At 48.9% G+C, this 21,349-nt stretch overlaps 2 protein-coding genes across 2 annotated transcripts; one reads left to right on the plus strand and one right to left on the minus strand.

The window, feature by feature from the left end:
* The first annotated feature begins 8,082 nt into the window (after positions 1-8,082).
* Positions 8,083-9,635, plus strand: LOC125534366 (putative F-box protein At1g32420). The gene has a single exon (XM_048697619.2). The coding sequence runs from the start codon at positions 8,299-8,301 to the stop codon at positions 9,451-9,453; it is 1,155 nt and encodes a 384-aa protein (XP_048553576.1). The 5' UTR covers positions 8,083-8,298; the 3' UTR covers positions 9,454-9,635.
* A 1,156-nt stretch (positions 9,636-10,791) lies between these two features.
* On the minus strand, positions 10,792-13,648 carry LOC125534368 (programmed cell death 2 C-terminal domain-containing protein). Its single transcript, XM_048697621.2, has 7 exons — positions 13,383-13,648; positions 13,058-13,141; positions 12,732-12,823; positions 12,300-12,619; positions 11,991-12,219; positions 11,675-11,879; positions 10,792-11,078 (listed from the first exon to the last, which is right to left on the minus strand). Exons 1-7 carry the CDS (start codon positions 13,476-13,478, stop codon positions 10,977-10,979), a joined length of 1,128 nt encoding a protein of 375 aa, XP_048553578.1. The 5' UTR covers positions 13,479-13,648; the 3' UTR covers positions 10,792-10,976.
* Positions 13,649-21,349: the final 7,701 nt, after the last annotated feature.

Consider the following 21,349-nt stretch of genomic DNA (forward strand, 5'->3'; position numbering starts at 1 on the left):
GTCCTTATAGAGTTTCCCCTCTTAACCTTTCGTAAGTACGGTGAAGGTCCTGAAGAAAGGACGTCGATTTCATCACGATGGCCTGAAGCAGACAACTGAAGACATCAACATAATGGACCGACCTCTTCGAGAAGAGCAACCACAGACGAGAAGATCCGTTAGACCTTCGTAACCAGAACTTCCCCCCTTACCTCCCCTCTTAAATCTCGGGACGAGATTTTTTGTAGTGGAGGAGAATTGTGACGCCCGGATAATCAAGCTACAGTAACCCTCTAGTAATGATGCCTTGTCACCACTGTTACTATTGTTAATCTCGCGTTAGTTCGAAACCGGTTCGAATTAAAAATTAAAAATCAGGGCAAACAATAAAAGTTTTCAAACACTAAAACTAAAATGTTCAAGATGGGACAAATAAATCCTAAGTAATAATGGTGGAGAAACCACACTTGTATAAAATGTGTAAATACTCAAAAATGAATAAAACAGTAGCAAAATTAATTAATTAAATGCCTTTTGTATTTTGTAAAATATTAAACTATTTTATTTAGCTGTCCAAATTAATGTGGCAGTGGTATATTTAACATACTACATTTAGCTGTTGTTCTCACATTCTATAAAATTGAAATAAATTAAAATTTGACATAAACAGAAAAGGAATAATTAAAGGAAAAGAGAAAGTAGAAAACAGTTACTAGACTAAAACAAAGTAGAACACCCCCTTTTTTGCTGGGCCTTGGCCCAGCTATGCCACCAGGCCGGCCCACTCACCCCACTGCTTAACCCCCACTCCCGAAGACGGAACCCTAACCGACACCCACTCGCCTCCCACACGATCCCCTCTCCTCCCTTTGTCCCCCGATCCAGATGGGGGGGATGCCCCTGACGCCGCCCCACCGCGCCTCCGACCTCCTTCACGACGCTACCTCGCCGGTGTTGCCCCTCCCGGCCTTCTTCCTCACCCTCCTGCACGTCGCCCGTCTTCCCCGAGCTCCGCAAGACGCCGTGCTCGCCGCCCCGACGCCAACCGCCGTCGCCCGGAACCGTCGTCCTCATCCCCACCTTGCCGGACGGCCACGACCTCCCCCGGCTTCACCGAGTCCTCCACGAGCTCCGCAGTGAGCCTCTCCGATGATCCCCCACCTTCCCCCTCAATCTCGTTGCCGTAACCGCCGTCCGCGTCCTCGTGTTGCCGCGGCCACGATGCCCGACCCGACCTCCGTCTCCCCCTCTACCTTGTTGCTGCTCACCGGCGCGCGTGCACGACGCCACCCACGCCTGCTTGCCTCTGTGTTTCGCCCGAGCATGCCCCGACCGCGCCGCACCTAGCCTCGCCCGCCGCAGCCCATGCTGCTCCTGCTATCGCGCTCGCCCATCTCTGCTTGCCCTGCTCGGCTGCTCCCCCCCCCCCCGCCGTGCGCCTGCACGTGCGCGCTCCCCGCGCCAAGTGCCGCGCACGTGCCCAGGGCGCACCCCTGGCTTGGTCGGCCTTCCTTCTCCGCCCTTGGCCGCGGCCACGCGCACGCACGCTCGCTGCACCTGCCGCCTCTGCTTGCGTTGCCGCCTCCCTGCTACGGCCCCGCGTCGGCGCTCGTTGCCGCCCGCGACCGTGCTTCGCTCGGCCCCGCGCAGCCTCGCCACTCGCCGCCGAGCGCCCGCCCCGTCGCCTCGGGTCCGCTCCGACGGGCGGTGCGCCCGCTGCCCGCACGCCCGTTCGGGCCACACCCAATATGCCCCCCAGGGCCTATGACAAGGGGGCCCAGCCCAGAACATTTAAAAAAAAGATAGATAAAAAATATAAGAACAATAAATTTAATTAATTAATTAAACCAATTAATTAACTTAATTAATCCTAATTAGATTAACTTAATCACTAATTATACTAGTTAATCTGTTTTAGTTAATCTCAGTCAATGACGGTGGGACCCACTTGTTAGGTTGACCAGTCAAACCCTGTTGACTGCTGACGTCAGCATGACATCATGCTGATGTCATAAATCCATTTTCGGATTAATTTAAATAATTAATTAAATTCCAGAAATTATTAAAATCTTTAGAAAATCATATCTTTTAATCCGTAACTCGGATTAAATTATTTTCAACATGAAAGTTGCTCAGAACGACGAGGCGAATCCGGATACGCAGCCCGTTCGTCCGCCACACACCCCTAACATATGCAACTCGCAACTTTCCCCCTCCAGCTCCTCTGCCCGAAAACGCGAAACACCAGGGATACTTTCCCGGATGTTTCGCCCCTTCACCGGAATCACCTCATACCGCGTTAGGGCCCGCCTAGCATCACGCATTGCTTTGTCATGCATCGTTACGCATCTGTTTGCATTGTATTCATTGTTTCTTCCCCCTCTTCTCCCGCTAGACACCGAGACCGACGCCGCTGCTACCCAGTACGACTACGGAGTTGACGACCCCTCTCTCTTGCCAGAGCAACCAGGCAAGCCCCCCTTGATCACCAGATATCGCCTATTCTTCTCTATACTGCTTGCATTAGAGTAGTGTAGCCTGATACTGCTTTCAGTTAATCATATACTGCTGCATAGCCTGTCCTTGCTACTACTGTTGTTACCTTTACCTGCTATCCTACAAGCTTAGTATAGGATGCTAGTGTTCCATCAGTGGCCCTACATTCTTGTCCGTCTGCCATGCTATACTATCAGGCCGTGATCACTAGGGAGGTGATCACGGGTATATACTATATACTTTATATACATGACACATGTGGTGACTAAAGTCGGGTCCGCTCGTTGAGTACCCGCAAGTGATTCTGATGAGGGGGCTGAAAGGACAGGTGGCTCCATCCCGGTAGAGGTGGGCCTGGGTTCCCGACGGCCCCCAACTGATACTTTGTGGCGGAGCGACAGGGCAGGTTGAGACCACCTAGGAGAGAGGTGGGCCTGGCCCTGGTCGGCATTCGCGGATACTAATACGCTTAACGAGATCTTGGTATTTGATCTGAGTTGGGTCGTTGAACTTATACGCACTAACCGCCACGTGGGACAAGATATGGGCAACCGGCGTCGTGGTATCAGCCGAAGCACTTCGTCACGTCAGCGACTGAGCGGCGCGCGCCGGATTGGAACATAAGCCTGCTCTTGTATTAAGGGGGCTAGTTCTGCTTCCGGCCGCCCTCGCAATGTGCAGGTGTGCTAAGGGCGATGGGCCCAGACCCCTGTGCGCTTAGGTTTAGACCGGCGTGCTGACCTCTTTGTTGTGCCTAGGTGGGGCTGCGACGTGTTGATCTTCCACGGCCGGGCATGACCCAGAAAAGTGTGTCCGGCCAAATGGGATCGAGCGTGTCGGGTAATGTGGTGCACCCCTGCAGGGAAGTTGATCTATTCGAATAGCCGTGTCCACGGTAACAGGCGACCCTTCCAAGTGCCAGATATAACCCGGTGATCGCTCTCTAACAGGGCAACGAGGAGGGGATCGCCGGGTAGGTTTATGCTATGCGATGCTACTTGGAGGACTTCAGTCTACTCTCTTCTACATGCTGCAAGACGGAGGCTGCCAGAAGCGTAGTCTTCGACAGGATTAGCTATCCCCCTCTTATTTTGGCATTCTGCAGTTCAGTCCACTGAGATGGCCCTTTACACAAATATCCATGCATATGTAGTGTAGCTCCTTGCTTGCGAGTACTTTGTATGAGTACTCACGGTTGCCTTGTTCCCCCTTTTCCCCATTTCTCTACCCGATTGCTGCGACCAGGTGATGGAGCCCAGGATCCAGACGCCACCTTCGACGATGATTCCTACTACTCTGGAGGTGCCTACTACTACGTGCAGCCCGCTGACGACGACCAGGAGTAGTTAGGAGGATCCCAAGCAGGAGGCTTGCGCCTCGTTCGATCTGTATCCCCGTTTGTGCTAGCCTTCTTAAGGCAAACTTGTTTACTTATGTCTGTACTCAGATATTGTTGCTTCCGCTGACTCGTCTATGATCGAGCACTTGTATTCGAGCCCTCGAGGCCCCTGGCTTGTATTATGATGCTTGTATGACTTATTTATGTTTTTAGAGTTGTGTTGTGATATCTTCCCGTGAGTCCCTGATCTTGATCGTACACGTTTGCGTGCATGATTAGTGTACGATTAAATCGGGGGCGTCACATGGGGCCTGTTTCAAACCATACAGAGCTTTATCCAACTTACAGACATGATTTGGCATGCTTTGATTCTCATATCCAGGTGGCTGCCGCATGAACACTTGTTCCTCAAGAACACCATGATGAAACGCGTTCTGAACATCTAGCTGTCGTAAACTCCAACCTCTGGAAATAGCAATAGACAATACAAGTCGAATAGTAGCCGCCTTAACAACTGGACTAAATGTATCTTCATAATCAATACCAAATCTCTGTTTAAACCCTTTGGCAACTAACCTAGCCTTGTATCTGTCTATGCTTCCATCAGATTTTCTTTTTATCTTATAGACCCATTTGCAATCTATGACATTGCTGCCCTTCCTTGAGGGTACTAAGTGCCAAGTTCTATTTTTCATGAGCGCATCATATTCATTATCCATAGCTTCTTTCCATTCTTTATGATCTAGAGCATCATGCAAATTAACTGGTTCTCCAACACTAGTAAGAAAAGCACTTTTGACAGGATCATATCTTACCGTACCATCATTGTACTCTTTATTTTTGACGATACCTGACTGTGATTGAGTGTGTCGACGAGGAGCCTGAGAGCAAACTGCTGATGTAGGCACAGAAGATTCAAGAGCATTTGGAGACGCAAAATTATCCACAGAAAATCCCAGCACCAGATCCAAGGACGATTCTGCACCTGCTTCTGATCCTGTCGGCACAGGCGCAGGCGATCTCCTATCGCCAGCCGAATCAGCCATCGCGTCCCGCGCCTCGTCATCGCACGGACAAGTGGCACGCGGTCCGCCCGCGCCTGGGCTGGCGGGGTCCACCTGGTGGGGGCTGTCGGCCACGCGCGCGCATGCACCCACGCCTGGGCTGGCGGCCTCAGCCAACCGCGCATCGGGACGGGCGGGGTCCAACCGGTTGGCCATTGGCGTGCGAGGAGATGCATGCAGGGGAGAGCTATCCTCCTGGGATCGCGCGCCGTCAGGTGCAGCAGTTCTGACGCGGGGATCAGCATGGGATCCGGCGCCGCTGCCAGCCGAATCAGTGTTGGATCCTGTGCCTTTTTCGTCCGGACCTGCACACATAAAATGACGGCCAGAATCTGCAGAAAAACAATTTTCTGTGAATTTTTTCACATGATCAGCTTTAGTTAATTCACCCTCGTGATCAGGAAGAAGGGCTATTTCAGCACGAAGGAGAGCGCCTTCATTTGGATGAAGCTTGGTGAATGAAAATAGATTTTCATCAAAAACAACATCTCTAGAAATATAAATACGTCCAGTAGCAATTTCTAGGCACTTGTAGCCTTTGTGGAGATTGCTATAGCCAAGAAAAACGCATTGAGTAGAACGAAACTCAAGCTTATGATGATTGTATGGACGAATATTGGGATAGCATGCACACCCAAAAGTTTTGAGGGAATTATAGTCTGGTTTTTGATGATAAAGACGTTCCAACGGAGTAGAATTTCCAATAACTTTGCTACGCAAACGATTAATAAGATATGTGGCAGTGATGAAAGCTTCATCCCAATATTTAAGAGGCATGGAGGCATGAGCAAGTAAAGAGAGACCAACTTCAACAATGTGGCGATGTTTACGCTCGGCAGAGCCATTCTGTTGATGAGCATGGGGACAAGACACATGGTGTGCAATGCCTATACTATGAAATAAGGAGTTGAGCTTCTCATACTCCCCTCCCCAGTCACTTTGGATTGTCAAGATTTTTTTGTCAAAGTGTCTTTCAACAAGTTTTTGAAACTCTTGGAATATAGAGAAGACTTCAGATTTATACTTAAGTAAATAAATCCAAGTAAACTTGCTATAATCATCGATAAAACTGACATAATATTTTTTTTCTGCCAAAAGAATCTTGGGCATGTCCCCATACATCACTGAAAATAAGCTCTACAGGAGCATGAGAAACACTACTAGACTTAGGATAGGGAAGTTGGTGACTCTTGGCACATTGACAAGCTTCACAAACCGAATCACTAATAGGACTATGTGACAAAGAAAGTTTGCCTTTATTGACTACTTGCTTAACTATGACCGAGGAAGGATGTCCTAAACGTTGATGCCACCTTGCCAAGGAGGGCTTGATGACGGAGTAGACCTGACGATGCTTGCGACTAAGTGCTCCGGATGTGATGGGGTAGAGGCCGCCAATGCATCTACCGTGGTGTAGAAGTTCCCTCGTTGCCCGATCCTTGATAAAAAAGTAACGAAGGTGAGTTTCAAAGAAGACATTATTATCAGTGGCTAAACGAGACATAGAGGCAAGGTTTTTATCGGCTTGAGGAACATGAAGAACATCTTTTAAGACTAGATCACGTTTAAGCATAGGGGAATTAATAAAAGCTTGACCAATGTGTCTAATATCCATACCTCCACCGCTTGCGGTGTGAATCTGATCATTGCCGTGATATTTTTCATGGAGAGCAAGCTGCTCTAGCTCACTTGTGACATGATCCGTAGCGCCGGAGTCAACATACCACACTCCTTCTCCTCCTTGATCACGCATAGCTGCAGCAACCTGACGAGAATCTGGAACGAAGTCTTCATCATAGCGGTGCCAGCAGTCCATGACCTCATGGCCGGCCTTCTTGCAGAGTTGGCAGCGAGGACGACCGCGAGAGGAGGAGGAGGGGCGGCGGCTAGTGTTGTTGTTGAAGCTACCACCCCCCTGTTCTGTTGGAGGAGTTGTTGTAGCTGCCGCCTCCTGTGTTGCCGTAGTTATTGGTGTAGCCGCTGTCGCCCTGGGAGTTGCCGCGCCCGCGCCCACCGCCGCGTTGCGCATGGTGACCGCGCCCACGGCCGCGTCCGCGCGAGGCGGCGTTGGCAGAAGATTGGCGAAAAGCGACGCCATGAAGAAGACTGAGGCGGGCGTCGAAGCTCAGGAGCTGGCTATACAGCTCCTGGACGGTGATCGGCTCCACCCGAGCAGCAAGGGCCGAGACGACTGGATTATAATCCATGTCCAGTCGGGCCAAGATCTTGGATACGATCTCCGGATCGGAGAGCGCGGCGGCAGTGCGTGCAACTTCGTCGGTGAGGCTCTTAATCTTGCCAAGATACTCTGCCATAGTCATGTTACCTTTTTGCAGGTTCGTAAGCTCGATGCGAGTGTTGATGGCTTGCGCTTGGCTCTGGGCGGCGAACATGTCGTGGATGGCGCGCCAGACTTCTGCCGGCGTCTGGAGCGTGGCCACCTGTGCAAGGATGTCGCGGGAGAGGGAGCCCATCAAGTAACCTTGGAGTTGTTGCTACTGTGCGTACCAGAGGGATCTGGCAAAGTTCACCACCTGTTCTTCTTTGCCGTCCTTGGTAACGGTGAGGGTGGGCGGCGGCGCTGGGCTCTTCGCGTCAAGATGGTGCTCCATCTGCGCGCCCTTGATCTGGGGTAGGACGACGGCCTTCCAGAGGAGGAAGTTGCCTCTCGTCAGCTTCTCTTGCGGCGGCGATCCGAGGAAGGAGTTGGTGGGGGTGGAGGTGGACGAAGATGCAAAGATGGAGGAGGAGGCGTCGGTGGTGAGGGCACCCATGGTGCTCGGCGTCATGGCGGCGGAGGTGGTGGACATAGTTGTGGTCGCCTGGGGTAGCTAGATGCGATCTCTATTCAATCTGTCGAGGAAGAGGCTCTGTTACCATGTACAACTAGATGGAAGCGTTGAACCCTTTGCTTGGGCCGCGGTTGTATATATATGATGTGTGCCGTGGCTTACAAGAATAGATTGAGAGGAGATCAATCATATTCGGTACAGGAGGTTTGAGGAGATAGAGTAGAAGAAGAGATAAGAAGAGATACAAGTTAAACACCTTTCCTATCCCTATACAACATCTTCTAACAGTTAAGACTGCCAGCGTGTAATACTTGTGTACAGAGCTTCAGTGTACTTGTTCAGCTGTACTTGTTCGTCTATGAACGAAATTGCATTATCATGAACTTGTATTGGTACGCAAATAGTCGTTGGAATTTCCAACTCTTCTGTGCATGTTGCATCAAACCTGTTCCGATTTCATCACATTCTAATATTCCCTCCAAAGAAAATTTCCAAATCGCAGTACAACTAAAGAAGAAGCCGGTGACCAAGTCGGACTCAAACCAAATCGTGGTGATATATAATGCAACGTATCGTGGTGAGCAACCGGGAGAAAGAGAGAAGTAACAAGGGAAAATAGATTGCACCCATGGCCATGGACGGCGCGGGGCGCTTGGAGTTGCCCACGGACGTTCTGGTCGAGATCCTCCTGCGGCTGCCGCCGAGCTCCCGCCGCCGGGTCCGCCTCGTCTGCAGGCTCTGGCGCAGCATCATCGACGAGCACACCACGGAGATGCAGAGCCGCGCCACGGCCCTCCTCTGGCATACCTGGTATGGCATCGCCTACGTCGTCGACGACCTGTCCAAGTCTTCGACGGGGCGCTACACACAGCTGTGGCCTCGGGACACAGCGGGACCGTACTTCCTCGACCGCGGTAGCCTGCAGCTGATCGGCACGTGCAATGGTCTTCTCTGCCTGTGCGACAACGAGGAGGCACCCGGCGGCGCCGTCACCCTGGTCAACCCGGCCACCGACGAGGAGCTGCCCGTCCCGCCGCTGCCTTGCGCATGCCCGTTTGTCCCGTCTTTGGAGAGATGCACCTACTGGGAGAACTGGCACAAGGCGTACAGCTTCGCGTACCACCCTACGTCCGGGCAGTACAAGGTGGTGCACATCCCATGTAGCATCAGCGAGGAATACAAGTTCGACGCCCTGCACGTGCTCACGCTAGGGGAGGCGTCGTGGCGGGAGGTTCCGGCCGGCCCTGCGGAGGGAGTGAGGTGTAACCTCGGCGCCGGCATAGTCAGCGTCGACGGCACGACTTATTGGGTCGTAGAGAATGCCGGAGCGAGCTGGGTCGTGTCATTTGACCTCGACAACGAGGCGGTCGCCCGTGTCAAGGGGCTGCCCGGGCATCCCGCTGGGCCTGAAAACTACCACCTGACGGAGGTGCACGGGAGGCTGGGCATTGTTGTCCATGGCCTTTCGAGAACGACAGAGGTGTGGGTTCTGGACAAGGGGCAGCGAAAGTGGAGCTGTCGGTACAACCTTACGCGGCATGAGGTCACGCGGCCATACTTCGTGTATGGCGAGTGCATCTTGACATTGGAGGAGAGCTTGATACGTGGGCACTACAGACATAAAGGCATGTGGGCATCCAACAAGGCGGTGCCTGTGCGGGTCAGTCGCCGGGCTCATGGGACGCGGCTCGCGGTGATAGATGACGAATGGTGCCAGACATTGCCCTACGTCAAGACGATGGAGCCACTTAGCATTTATATGCTGCCAATTGATAATGCCTAATGAGGATGTTTTGTCTTTCCTTGACAAATTAGTTCTTCTACTAGACGGAGGAGAGGAGCGCCCCTTGCCGTGTTGTTTTCTTTTTAGAATTTGCTATATCTTTAGGAGAATGATTTCATCTTGGCTTCCATCATTTTTTTGACTCTTCTATTTTTCTTCTCTATTGTCCATGTTTGTTGTTAGTTTTCTACTTATTTTTATATTCTGGTCAACGAAAATCCTAGACTTACGGACAGATTCTAGTCAGCTGCTTTGGTTAAGTCTATTTGGTCCATAGAGAATCAAATTGATTTACCAATAAGTGCCAAATGCTATGGTTCTTCCATATGACTTCTGAATTCATTCAGAAGTAATTCGTCGAGATCGTGCACTCTTTTCTTATTTATCTAAAAAGAAATATAAAGTGCAACTTGATAGATCCAATCTATTCTTGGAATAGACAACTGACACACACTCCCTTAAAAAAACAAAAATCAAGACACCAACCACTATAGTTAGATTTTTTTTAAGATTTGTTGGTATTAAACCGATTTATTGGATTTGTTGGTAAAATATTGGTATTAAACCCGAAACTGTCAGCGGATGGCCAGTGAGCTAAAACATGAAAATGGACTGTTTTTTTTCTTCTCTGTTGCGCATGTTAGTTGTTAGGTTTCTACTCATTTTTATACTAGTATAAACATGCCCGTGCGTTGCAACAGGAGATAAAAAGACACAAAACGAGATAACAAAAGAACAGAGTCTGTAGCCTTCCTTCCCGACCGCGCCCATGATGGCTGCGGTTGCTGCGGTGTCCACCTGATCACAAAGCATTCTTACATGGACAATCCCAAGACGATGGGCTCTAACACCACACGCCCTGCTAATCCTGCTCCTCTCCTTTATGTTGACGTCTTGAGCCCGGCGCAATCGAGCCGGCTAGATTCCGAAGCATATCAACTCTTGGAGAGACTTAGAGGGATGCACTGTTTATACCATGCGCCAACATAGAGCAGAAACAAACAGGTGCATTCAAACAGTCCCACATACCCAAATTCCTTTCCCTTTCTATAGAAGCTCATTGTGCTCTAATTATACATGAAACCAATGGCAAGCAAATAAAATACTTACATGATTTAGAATTACAGGACAAACTCATCATATATAGAATTAAAGAGGAGGACAAAGGCCTGCTCAATGATATGATGGAAGCAAGAGGAGGACAATGACATGCCTTTTGCACCTGTGAACAAGTTGAAAGCGCTGGTGTTTCGCTTAATGTATAGCTCAATGGTATATGGTTGTTTCACAGTCTCCTGGATGTGCCACTTGTGTATTATTTTAAAAAAAAACTCAACATTTAGAATTTAACTTCCAATAATGTTCACATAATCATTCCATTCTGATAGTTACACCACGAGAAATTCAAGACGAATTATTATTAACAAGTTTGGTACTTCGGTGGAGTCCTACAAAACTGACTTGTCAAATTGACAGAGTACAAGAACAATGAAAACACACAAGATTACAGATAGCTTAACACATCACGCGTTACATGCTTCATCCTCCTGCATCATTATCTCCTCCTCCACTACTCCCCAGCAGCAATTGCCCTGTTTCCCACAACAAGACGAAGGACAGCAACTCTGCGAGCGGTAGGTTATTGTTAGGAATATGATATACTCAACAAAACACAGCAAGATAAGCTGACTACAAACAAATAAAGACAGCGCACAACTTTCATTTCTCAGCCTTCTTTTCTTTTGGGCGTGCCTGTGCTGCTTCCGTCCCAGCACCTTTCGTTGGTTGTTCAGTGATGGTTGCTTTGTAATACAAAGCGGGGGGAAACCCTATTTCCGCAATAATAAACGGGGAAAACTGCTAATAGGCAACTTCTCATTATGCATGTGGAGTTTAATTAATCTACTATCCATTCCATTCATCTGGATCGTGCTAAATAAAAAACCACTCCATAAGAGTTTGGTGTGGAGAGTGTATATTTTAGGCTGATGTATTTCCAGGAAATCTTTTACATGCCATGTATTTACTCTTATCTCTTCATTTTAGCAATGAAAAAGGAGCATCAATCTGGACATATTTATTATCCAAAAGCAGATGTACAATGGATATATTTATCAAGTTTTGAAGCGATATGACTGCTGCTAAGTATTGCACAAGCCTTGACAGATCCTTGAACTTCATCATTTAGTTAATATCAATAAATTGAAAATTAAGATCAGACCTTGGAGCAAGTGTAGATAACAAGAGTCAGCCAAGTCCAGGCATTAGGTGCACAATTTGAGGAACCATCACCAGCTTGGTCGAGAAAATATGATAATGGGGACATCAGTTGAAGTTCATATTGACGTCGTGAACCACAAAGCTTACATGTGCCAACATCCTGTGAGTTAGTTGTAGGCAACAGTGGACTACCACCACATGAATACCTGCAGGTAATTAGACACCAAAAATCGAATCAGGTTCTGAAACTAAAATAGGTGTATACTTAGAGAAAAGCATGATATAACAAATAATAACAAGGACATGATGAGTTCTACCTAAAGCATTGTTGAGGATATGCATCCAACCGTTTCTTAAATTTTAAGAAAGTTCTGTCGGCCCCAGGAGCACTATCATATTCATACTTTTCTCCTTCCCATTTTTCTTCTTCATCATTACCCATGTCCATTACCTCTTCTGCCAAAAGTTTTTCATAGCTACTAGAACCTACACTGGTTTTCCCCCTCGACTGTTCCTTGTCGTAATAGATATAGAAACAAGGAAGAACTGCAGAAAGAAAATCTCATGAGACAAAAACACTCGGACTTTACACTTATGGTAATGAGTTCTGCAGAGATTTCCCTCACCTGGTATACTCAGGTCATTTACTTTCTCCTTCACTACAGCGCATTTTCTAGGGACATTATTAGCACGCTTTGATTTACTTTTCTTCTTTGTGTTGGATGCCACCGTTGCAGCCTGCTCGAGTGCTGCAGCCAAGGCATCTAAATCAAAATCATCATCATTGGTGTTGGAACTCTTGTTTTCTTCTTCATTATTTTTCCCCACAGAACAGGAAGGAGTTGGCTCATTTGAGCAAACCTTTTCTTTACTTTGGACTGACCCGTCCCCATTATCATTTGATTGCATACCAGTATGGCACTTCTGAACCCTTAGGACCTTCCAACTTTAAGAAGCAAATAAAATTAGAAGTCAGACAAACTAACCTCAAATCAAACTGAAGATCAGAATAACATGTAATTGTACCAAACTACCAATGGTAAGTGACACATGCTTGCCTTTGGGTGTTAGGGCTGCATTTTGGCGCCGGGCAAACGAGCACATACAGTGTCCTCTCTTCAATGTTAAGCTTCGCAAGAGGAGCATAAACCTGAAGTTACTACACACATATAAGAAAAACATGGCAAAACTACTAGTGCTGAGATATAGGTGCTGGCTACCATCATAGAAACAAGCTAGTATGCGACAAGAATTTAGGGTGCTGTTAAGTCTGTAGGTCCAAAGATGATAAATTCACAGTACTCCATTCCCTTATATGGACGTCCATCAGAAGATGCTTCAGCTCTTAACATTCTTAGCTAATTCAGTAAAGTAAAAAACTCGCCTGAGCAACAAGGCAGAGCCTGGTTCCACACAATTTGCATTGGAGTGATTCAGCTTCAGTCCCCACATCCTCGGCTGGCCAATCCTACAGAAAAAGATTCAGAAAATTACTTAAACATGAGCTAGCAATAGCCTCCCCTTGGGAAAATCGTTCCACCTTTGGATAGTAGCAGAAGATAAAATTGGTACTAGAACACATTGGAGCATGTAGCATAACAGGAGAGCTTATTTCCAACTTCCCAAGAGAAGGGGCAGCATAGCTTCATCTCTGGTAACGAAATTGAAGAAGAGATGGAGAAGAAAACAACAAGTTAGCGATGGCATACAGGGACCCCGCCGATCTTGGTGGTGTAGTGGTCGGCCTTCTCCCGGTAGTCCTCCGCCCACGGCCCCGGCAGGCCCAGATGCACCTCCTCCGCCATACCTGCCGCCTATCTACTATCCCTCGAAAGATGCGAGCTTCGCGGAGCTAGCAGACGGCCGCGGGAGGCAAGGACCGCGGACTCGACGGCGGCCGGCGGCGGCTGGAGAGAGGGGTTAGGCGGCTACTGCGTGTGGTCTCTCCCTGGGGGAAAGCTATTCAGGCCTGGTTCTGCGAAAGGGCCTGGACCGCCATGGGCGGGGACGAGGCCCTGCAGTGTAAAGAAGGCCTCATGGCCCACCCTGACGGGCTGAATCAGGTAGTGCAGTGTAAACATTGTTCGCTTTCAAAATCCCGTTCACTGAAATTTTGCCAAATTCATGAATTCATAAAATATAATAATAATTTTCACCGAATTATTTTCGAATATCATTAAATAAATAAATTTTTAATTCACAAATAATAAATCAAAAATCATTTCACTGAATAATTTTTAAATTCGCGAAGAATTTTCACAGAACAATTTTTGGAACAATTTGAATTTTTTCAAAAGCGAAAACCGTTTTAAATTTCGGTTTTTAAAATATTTTGACCACTTTTTCAACGTGAACACTTTTGAATTTCTGAAGATTTTTGGAAAACATGAAGAAAAAAAGCGTGAAAACATTTTTTGAAATCCCCATTATTATTGTAAATAGCGACATTTTAAAATTTTCTAACTTTTTTTAACATTGAGTGAAATTTATGAATATATAAACGAAATAAAAGAATAAAAAGAGAAACAAAAAAATAAATAAATAAAACAAAGAAAAAATAAAAAGAAGAGAAAATTTCGAAAAGGAAAACTTTGAACCTTCTAGAAGGTTTCCAAAACTGCTATTTCTTGTTCAATCACTTCGCGTGGCAAGGACTCCTAATGGGTCGGCCATGTACTTACGCACGTGAGCAGTCGCAGCACTAACGATTGCAAGACCTCCTCCCAGCGCCTTAAGCGCCAGGAAGGGTAACCAGTGCTCACAAGCTCCCCTCGTGAGCGTTCGATCGGGACCTCCGGTTTTCCCGGTTCTCTGATCGAGGTTGATTGGTCGCTGTTGGATCGGCCCACTGCTGATCGGTTGACCATTGACTTTTAGAAAATATTCACAAAGAACCATGAAAACAAAAAATGAAAAAATGTCATGAATTTGAAAGAAAAAATCATGACTTCAAAACAATGTTCATGAATTTTAGAAAGTTGTGAAATTTGGGAGATTTGTTTACAAATTTGAGTAAATTCACCTAGGTCGGATAAGAAGTTCATTTTTTTGGAAAAAAGGTTCATGGAATTTGAGAAAAAAATAAGTTCACAAATTTAAGAAAAATCCTGATTTTGGAAAAAAAAATCAAGACTTGTAAAATTCCGCAATTTCAAAGAAATTCGCAAAAATGAAAAAAATGCTGGGGTAACCATACATTGATGGGCTATGCAAGTGGTGCTATACGAGGCCGTGAACAACTCTAAAAGTGGCCTAACGAGGCGTATGTTATTTTCGAACCAGATTTTCCTCCTTTTCCCATTACTTTTGACATAACCCTAAACCCTATGTCCGTGGACCACCAGGGCCGGCCCTGGGTAGGGGCAAGAAGGGCAATGCCCTAGGGCCCAGCCCAATGGGGGGCCCAACCCTGTGCACATATGCTACACAGCCAAACAAAATGGGCCTTAAAGCATGTAGCCCAATCAGCTAGGTTACGTTCTGCTAGAAAAAACTAGTAGGTTACGTGAATTCTGAAAGACACCGTCCCAGTTTTGATTCAATCGATCCATCTCGTAACACCAGCCACCGTCGTTTCTTCTTCCTGTCTCCTCGTTCCCCGTTCTGCTCCTACTCCCGAAGCATGCAGTATGCCTAGCAAATTAATGGATACTGCCGCTAAAGTTGATTTCTTTGATACACTTTCAGTTTGTCCATCTCACTCCCCTATGGATTTGCATATAAGTATTCTCATCTAGCGGACGGCCACAGGCAGAGCGCAACACTTCATAAGCTCATTCACTTTGCAAGTTGCAACAGGACAGTTTCTCGGGTCAAAGACCTACAAAGATCTTGTAATTGCATAGTCCTTTTCCGCTTGATCTTTGTACTGTTTTTCTTTGTTTTCTAGCGATTCCCAGACTGATCTTCTATTTATGTACATGTTGCTCATTTGAGGATATGTGGACCCTAGGAAGATCCGATATGCTTGGGATTGGATAGCTGGATTTCTTTTATTTTTTCACCGACAAATTCAGGTATTTCAACTCCTTTCTTATAAAATGTTGGCTAAAAACATGATTTTGAGAAAGAAGAAAGAAAGTGATAGCAGATAAGTTAGATCCGATATATATTTTTAGTAATAATAAAAAGGGAGTTCTTTAGGGCATAAAAATGTCATGCTTTGTATCTTTTTTTTGGCGCCGATTGTGCTTTATATCAATGTAATTTATATTTTTCACTACATTAGACCCACTTTTTAAGTTCGCCCCGGGCCTCCGAAAAGTCAGGACCGGCCTGTGGACCACTTAGATATGAGTAAAACAGAGACGCGAAAACTTTTTATCTATTCATCAAACACCATGAGAATACAAAGAACACAATAAGCTAAACAAACTATACCCATGTTCATAGACCATATAGCGACGATTACAAGCACTGGAGAGGGGCGCGGACACCTAATAGCGTTAAGAAACCCATATGTTTGTTCAAGTATTTGAAAAGAAAAATGTTCGACGGCCGCGTCCGGCAAACTAACCGAACCCGATGCGTTCATGTTTCGGTTGATTTCTTGCTGAGAGGATACTTGGACTGATTGAGAGAGCATAACTAACGCACCACTCATAGTATATCGTAGTACCTGGCACGCAGATCGCTACAAGAAGTGGAGTTCGGATGCACAGATTTCCTTTAAAAACTGCGGGTGTGGGTGTGCTGTCCATGGCAAAGCTAGGGAACGGACCAACAACCGCCGCCACCACTACACCCTAGTCCCTAGATGACACGAGTGCAGCCACCACTGCGAACACAGAAACCATTAGCCGTTGTTAATCTCTGTCGTCGCCTTCTCCGGGTGGCCGGGAGCTGAAGCCTTCATTGACATGAGCTCCGGTGATGCTGCGTGACTGAATGCAGCCTCGGGGGGCATCTTTCTTTCATAAAATCATGGGCGTGCGGTGCCACCTCATATCTATCACACGACAGATGCAGGGGCGGCGACAAGTGCCTGATCTGTTGGAATGCGTACGTGTGAGTGTGTGACAGTCTGACGGAACATGTATGAATTGCTTCCCGTCCATGTTTTCGAAGGTTTGCCAACGAATTGTTGGCTCTGCATTTGTTTCTCGCTGGTCAGTTCGGCTGTTGCCTGCAGTTGATCCCTTCCCACGGCAAACGATGTTTTACGGACCGAAGGATCGACGTGTACTCCGTTTCTGTGGGAGACTGCCGACCTGAATGGAACAGTTGGTCTGATTCTAAAGAGGATGCGCGTTCCTTAGACATACACAGGGGAAATATCCCGATCATAATTTGATAAAGGGTGGTAAGCGTGCACGAGTGAGTGCGGCGCTTTAGTGCTGGGGCAATCTTTCTTGGCCGCCGCAGGGCCAGCTCAACCCAACCCTATGTGCGCGGTCCTAGTCCCCGCTGCACGGAGTCATACATAGTACATGCAACAAACATACGACCTTGTCCTGGCATGGCTCGCGGCACGCTATGCAACGTACGAACGGCGCGGACAATGCCAAGGCACGCGGTACGAACGGCGCGGACAATGCCAAGGCACGCGCCCGTGACCGGCCGGCCGCGGCGACGCATTGGCCGTCCCCGTACCCGCACGCCGCACGTACATACATAATCCTACGGTCCTACCACTACCTAGGACGCGATGGAGCGAGTCACGGGATCTCGACGAGCAACCGCGCGCGCTCAGTTCCGGCTTGCTTCCAGGACGACGCCGTGGGGCATGTGGGCATGCGCCGGCTTGGCCGCTTGCCGGGCAGCCCTGATCGTGCATGCATGGATGCACAATTGCACATGCACTCCTCTGCTTTTCTGCTGGCAGCGGTGGTGGTTCCGAGAAATGGCGGTGCCTAGCTAGAACTGGAACCGCGTGTTCTGGGCGTGTCCCTCCCGTCCATCCTGCCGTCCTGGTAGTATCACGTGCGTGCACCCATTGCTGGGCGGGCGCGCGCGCTCTCTTGTCGCGGTGCATCTTTTCTGTATCGGCAGCGTGCCGGCACGATCGGGTCGGGATCCGGATCACCAGATCCAGCGCAATTCAAAACGTTTGTATCGACGCGTCCACACCACTTTTTGCCGTCCAACAAGGTGCCCCGTATGTTCATGGACGCGTTTGTACGATTGAATTCTCACAATTTGGATGCAAAGCTGGAGAAGGTTTGTGGGTGTTCACGGATCTCCGTCACATAAGGCTACGACAACTCCGGCCCATTTTCACCGCCCTCTATCCCGATCTCATCATTTCCACCGCATGGACCCATTTAGACGGTCGTCGTAGCTAGAGGAGGAGGATTCAGAGGTGGTGGCCACTCGTAAGATCAACTCGTCGACCCACAACCGTGCCACCGAGTCCAAAGGACCAGGGAGTAAGCAGCTTATCTGGTCGCGGACGTCGGGCGTGGATCACTGCAGCTTATCCGGTCGTGGAAGTCGGGCGTGGATCAACTGGGGTACCCGCTCTCTGTTTACTCATATGTCTCAACAGGGCGCAACGCCGACTGATCACGGGCAGATCGCTAGACATCATCCACGACAGAGGTGGCTTCGAGGACGGATAAGTTGATGACTCCTGGTCAAACTGTACGCGGAGCAACCGAGCATGTACACCTAACATCTGGACTCGTCCACCTAGCAACCAGACTAGTATATCAAGCAGACGGGCCTTGATTTGAACGGTCGGTCGATCGGTCAACCCATGGAATAATGGTAGGGAAGAAAGTTTCAATTTGAGGAAGGACAAATTGTTGTGTGATACTTGGTTCACCACTGTTGTTGATCCTTTTCAAGGCATGGAGCAAAAGGGCTCAACCTTTTGCCTCAAATGTTCACGCTTGGTTCCATGAGCTCAAGAACTTCGATCCCTACCGAATGAAAGCAATTCAAGATCATACGCCAGAGTCGCTCACCCCTCAATGGTAAACCACCCAATAATCTGTCAAAAAGTATTGCAACCATCTCAATTGTCGGTACTAAAAACGGCGGATCTCGGGTAGGAGGTCCCGAGCTGTTTACCCAGGTTTGGGCCCTCTCGAAGAGATAAAACCCCCACGTCCTGCTTTTGGTTGTATTGATGATGGTGTATCGAGTACAAGCTTGATCTACCTCGAGATTCTATGTTATGTTCTAACTGTAAGGTGTGTAATGAGTCAATCTGTCTCTACAGACTAGACCCCTCAGCTTATATAGGGCGCTGAGGGTATCTAGGGTTACACATGGTCGGTTGCCAGTTGTGGAAGCAGACGCCAACAGCCAAAGCAATCCTTGGGGTACACGCCAAGTCTTCGGCACAACCCATCTTCACTACGCCAAGATTCAAGGCTTCTGGTGTCCTTCCTTATGAGATCGGTGGGCCATAAGCTCGGCCCGGGGACTGTGGGCCAACTAGGTTGGTACCCCCTAGTCTAGGACACTGTCTGTAGCCCCTGAACTGGTTTTCGAAGCCGGAGTCCACAAATTTCCTCGGTCATCATGTCTTCGGCTTGACATGCAAGTTCTTTCCCCGGTGTTCAATTTACACAATTCTGTTGTCTTCTGTTGTCCTCTAGCTAGCATATGCTCCAAAACACGATGGCCCCAGGAGGAGAAAACGACATTGCGTGCTGCCATCGTCTGATCCAGGAGACACAGATCTAGGGTTTCCCCTGGAGCATCGTGGGTGGGGAGACGAGAGTTGCAACAATGATGCCTCCAACAAGGAAACGACGCAATGCGCTACCATCGATGGCAAAGTCCAAAGTCGGCGCGGTTTTCATCGGCGGCCACGCCTTTCCGAACCCACAACTGGCTTTAGATCCGCAAACCCCGAAGGACTGTGAATTTCCCGCATCAAGTGTCTTCGACGCCGGAGAAAGTTCCGACCGCCACGTGCCTCCAGCGATGAACTCGGGTACATGATCCCTTGATCCGCGCCCCCCAGGCACCACCACATAAGCCACCTCCTAGCTCGTCATTCCCGATGGAGGGGACGCTCCCGACGCCGTGTCTGGAGCCGCTGCTTCGGGGCCTTGCATTGTAGATCTCCGTCGAGTCCGTCGTCTCCACATTGTCACCGGAGTGACGCCACGGGGCCTGGAGGAGTAGCCGTTGTAGGAAGATCTCGTGCCGCGGTGCACCGCCCCTCCAGGCAGTAGTGCCATGACTGTGGGACGTGAGATCCCTGCTGTCCTCTTCGCCGGCGGCGCACAGGCTTTCCTGGTGGCTACCTCTTGGGACGGTGAGGGGAGAGGGGAGAGAAGGGGGGTGACGGTGGGGGCTAAGGTTAGTGCCCTCGGTCGCCTTGAAGGAGGCGACACGAGGGACACAACTAGTTCCATAGTGGACACGGCCACGGGACGCGAGGGACAGGAGGGGGTGGACGGACAATCTGTCCGATCTACGACACGGCGTTGGAGATATCTTATATTTGCATATTTTTCCTATATGGACATTCGCTACATGCATGGCAGGGTCACACGCTCGTACCTTTTCAAAAGATGCACAAAGTTCTTGAGTCCTTGAAAAGCCACTTTCCGTGGACATTTTTTTCTGTTTCTCCCTGGGCCGGTTGTAAACGAATTAACGAAAGAGGCTACCAGTGCATGAAAAGCATGCATGAATTTCCAGCATACTTTCCGTTGACATTTTCCCCGACAACCCCAACGATCCCATCAGCCCCGCCGCACCTGCAAGGCTGCACACTGACGACGCCTTTGGATCAACCTCGGCATGTCGGCGTCGTACCCACGCAATCTTCCCAACCCGCAGGCCGCAGCTCCGTTACGCATTCCCGCTATTGGAAAGCCACTACTCGAGCACACCCTCCGTGCTCCCGACGCAAGAGATCGGCGTCCAAACCGAGCGTGCAGTGCAGGTAAAACCAACCAGAAGAGTAGTTTTCCTTCCTTCCCTAAAGTGAAAGGCCACCAAACGTACGTAGCACCACCGTACCGGCATCGCATATTGACCGGCGACGGCGAGATCGACGACGACGGGACCGATCGAGTTGCCGGGGAAAGCAAGGCAGGCATCGCCCCCTGGTTCGGCATTCCTCCGTAGGGAAACCACCGCCCGCTGCACGTAATTTCGCCCGGCGTCGTGGACGAAATGAAATCTCTTTGATGAGCATGCGGGTTCATGGTTGGTTGGCTGGTTGGTCGCCGGGTAACCTCAGCGTGCGGGACCGTTTGCCCGGAGCTAATCCCGAGAGTTAATTAGCACATGTGATTCCGACGTGTGTTGCTGTCGAGGTATATGAACACGTATCAATCACGAGATATGCCGATGGATAAAGAACGGGATTTGGCTCGATGAGGACATGTACGTACGCCAGAGGTTCAGAAGAAACACATGCGTGTACATGCTAATCCCAAGACTTAGCACACGTTCTGAAGCTCGGTCTGCATTTGTTTCTTGTGACTTTTGGAGAAACGAGTGCTGTGTGTTGGTGGCGGCGATTCGCGTGATCTCAAGGATAACACGATCTAAATCTCGTGGACGGACGCCAAAGAGAAAAGCATCATTGATTGAAGCGCGTGTATATCCGTTTGATTTTGTATGAACACGTACGTACGGCCTGCGGGTGGCCGACGAAGACGAAAACGGTATGCGTAACCACCGATGGTCCAGGTGATGAGGCGCCCATCACGCGTGAGGCGACCCGAGCATTGGAACGTAGTTGGCCCCCAGAGACCAGACC

This window comes from Triticum urartu, chromosome 2A (genome assembly GCF_056163025.1).
Source record: "Triticum urartu cultivar PI428250 chromosome 2A, HENAU_Tu73, whole genome shotgun sequence".
Classification (NCBI taxonomy): domain Eukaryota; kingdom Viridiplantae; phylum Streptophyta; class Magnoliopsida; order Poales; family Poaceae; genus Triticum; species Triticum urartu.

What these genes read in the sequence shown, in the direction of transcription:
- LOC125534368 (XM_048697621.2), bottom strand. Translation starts at nt 13,478, where the DNA reads ATGGCGGAGGAGGTGCATCTGGGCCTGCCGGGGCCGTGGGCGGAGGAC. An exon ending in GGCTCTGCCTTGTTGCTCAG is followed by an intron (nt 12,824 to 13,057) that starts GCGAGTTTTTTA and finishes TAGTAACTTCAG; the next exon opens with GTTTATGCTCCTCTTGCGAA. An exon ending in AAATGACCTGAGTATACCAG is followed by an intron (nt 12,220 to 12,299) that starts GTGAGGGAAATC and finishes TTCTTTCTGCAG; the next exon opens with TTCTTCCTTGTTTCTATATC.
- LOC125534366 (XM_048697619.2), top strand. Translation starts at nt 8,299, where the DNA reads ATGGCCATGGACGGCGCGGGGCGCTTGGAGTTGCCCACGGACGTTCTG.